At 55.9% G+C, this 1,956-nt stretch overlaps 1 protein-coding gene across 1 annotated transcript; it reads right to left on the bottom strand.

Moving 5' to 3' along the window:
- Positions 1-72: 72 nt before the first annotated feature.
- ACA1_357840 (uncharacterized protein) lies at positions 73-792 on the bottom strand (the record flags this gene model as incomplete). Its single annotated transcript, XM_004352649.1, has 4 exons — positions 73-90; positions 212-307; positions 433-510; positions 652-792. The coding sequence occupies 4 exons, from the start codon at positions 790-792 to the stop codon at positions 73-75; spliced, it is 333 nt and encodes a 110-aa protein (XP_004352701.1).
- Positions 793-1,956: the final 1,164 nt, after the last annotated feature.

Genomic DNA, 1,956 nt, shown 5'->3' on the forward strand with positions numbered 1-1,956 from the left:
TGATGAGCACCAGGATGATCTTGTTGGTGATCACCCTCCTGCTCATGCCCAGCAAAATCGTTCGCGTGGTCTTCATGTTATCATTGACATCTTGCACCTGCAGCATTATATATAACATGCTATTAGCATGATTGTTGTGTGTGTGTGGTGTGTGGTGTGTGTGTGTGTGTGTGGCGCGATGCATGTGAGTTGTGTGCGGTGTGAGACGTACCTTGCCGTAGGCTCGTTCGAGTTTCTCCCGGTCCTCCCTCAGCTGGCCCTGAATCTCGTACCCGATCTGCTCGCTCTGCAGCGCCGTGCGGTGGGCCTGTGCGCAGGAGGGCGACAGAAGAACGAAGAACGAAGAAGAGCGACGAAGAAGAAGAAGTTAACCAACCACCCCGTTCATGGCGGACAGAGAAGTAGAAGAGAGAAGGAGAGTGCCGAACGTACTCGGGCGAGGCGGTCGCTGTGGTCGTCGAGGCGTTCGTTTGTGTGAAGAAGCCGCGAACGCTGGTCTGAAGCCAACGCCTGGCAGATGAGAAAAGTGAGCATTAAAAAGAGAATGCATAATAATGAAGTGATGAATATTGGGATGCAATTAATTGTGTCGAAGATCGATTGACGAATGACTGTGAATTTCTTTGGATGGGAGGGAGCGGGCTGGTATACCTCTACGTCATCATTTTGCCAATCGCGAGCCCCCGAAAAGAGGCTGTCTGGATTATACGCGCCTCGCCCTCCATAGTTGGAGGGAGGCGGGGCCGTAGCCGCAGCTCCATAGGAACGTGTGTTGGGGGCCTTGCCTGCCATGGGTGTATGTTCTCACAAGTCTAATGTGACCCCAATTGTGAGAAGAACAGTTGTTCGCCTTTCCGTAATTTATTCTCTTTTTCCTCGATTTTCTCTTCTCCCCCCCTAAAGAAACAAGTACAAAATTAAATCATTTCCATGGAAGCGTCGTGTTTATTTACCACAACGGCAGCCGCCGCCGCAGCCGCCGCCAGGCCGAGTAGACGCGACCGCGCACGAACAAGTGCGGGCAGAAGACGCCGACACCCACCACAACGCCAACACGCCGCCCGCGCCCGCCAGCACGCCGCCCGCGCCCGCCAGCCTGGCCGAGCGATGGATGCACGGCGCCTTGTTGTTGTTGAGTTCGTGGCATTGTTTTTGACTGGCGCAAAGAGAAGAAACCCATTGATGATGATGGTTGCGAGGTGCTCGTCACGATCACGATCACGTGATTCGTTTTGTCAACCCTCCAAAAAAGGAAGAAGCTCAGTCAACAGAAGAACAAGACAGAAAAAGAAAGGCAAGACCCCAAGCACGGCAGAAGATGGAGACGGAGGCGGACTGCCACAGCTCCTTGTCCTCGCACCATCAGCAGCCTGCCACCGACACAGAACGCGCCGGCGCCGCGGGGCCAAAGGCGTGCGCAACGTGCCGTCTGGCCCACGTCTCTTGCGACCGGTCCGTGTTGCCACCCCCCCAAGGCGCCCAACCAAAAATATAATCTTTTATTTAATTTTATTTGCAATATTATTTTTATGCTTTGTAAATAGGAACCAGCCGTGCGCGCGGTGCATGCGGCTGGGCAAGACCGACAGCTGCCAGCCGTCGCCCACGCGCAAGCGCGGCCGCCCACCACGCAAGGCCCCATCCGACGAACAACCACCAGTAAGGAACCACCAACCACAACTGAGCAAGCGGGCCTGCGTTCGGCCCACGACGACCAACGCTGTAGTAATGTCTGACGACACCACCACCTCCTGCCAACACCTGCCATCACTGCAGCTCTGCCCTACAACGACAGCCAACTCAGCATCGCCAACCACCACCACCACCACCTACGCTGGCTCCACTTCGCTGTCTTCGTCGTCGCCGTCGCGGTCATCGTCGTCACCAGCAGACGAGGGGTGCGCGTCGTCGTTTTCACAGCCCGAGGCGAGGTCTCTTCCCGGCCACCAGCGATCC

The sequence above is a fragment of the Acanthamoeba castellanii genome (genome assembly GCF_000313135.1).
Source record: "Acanthamoeba castellanii str. Neff unplaced genomic scaffold scf7180000084735, whole genome shotgun sequence".
Lineage (NCBI taxonomy): Eukaryota > Discosea > Longamoebia > Acanthamoebidae > Acanthamoeba > Acanthamoeba castellanii.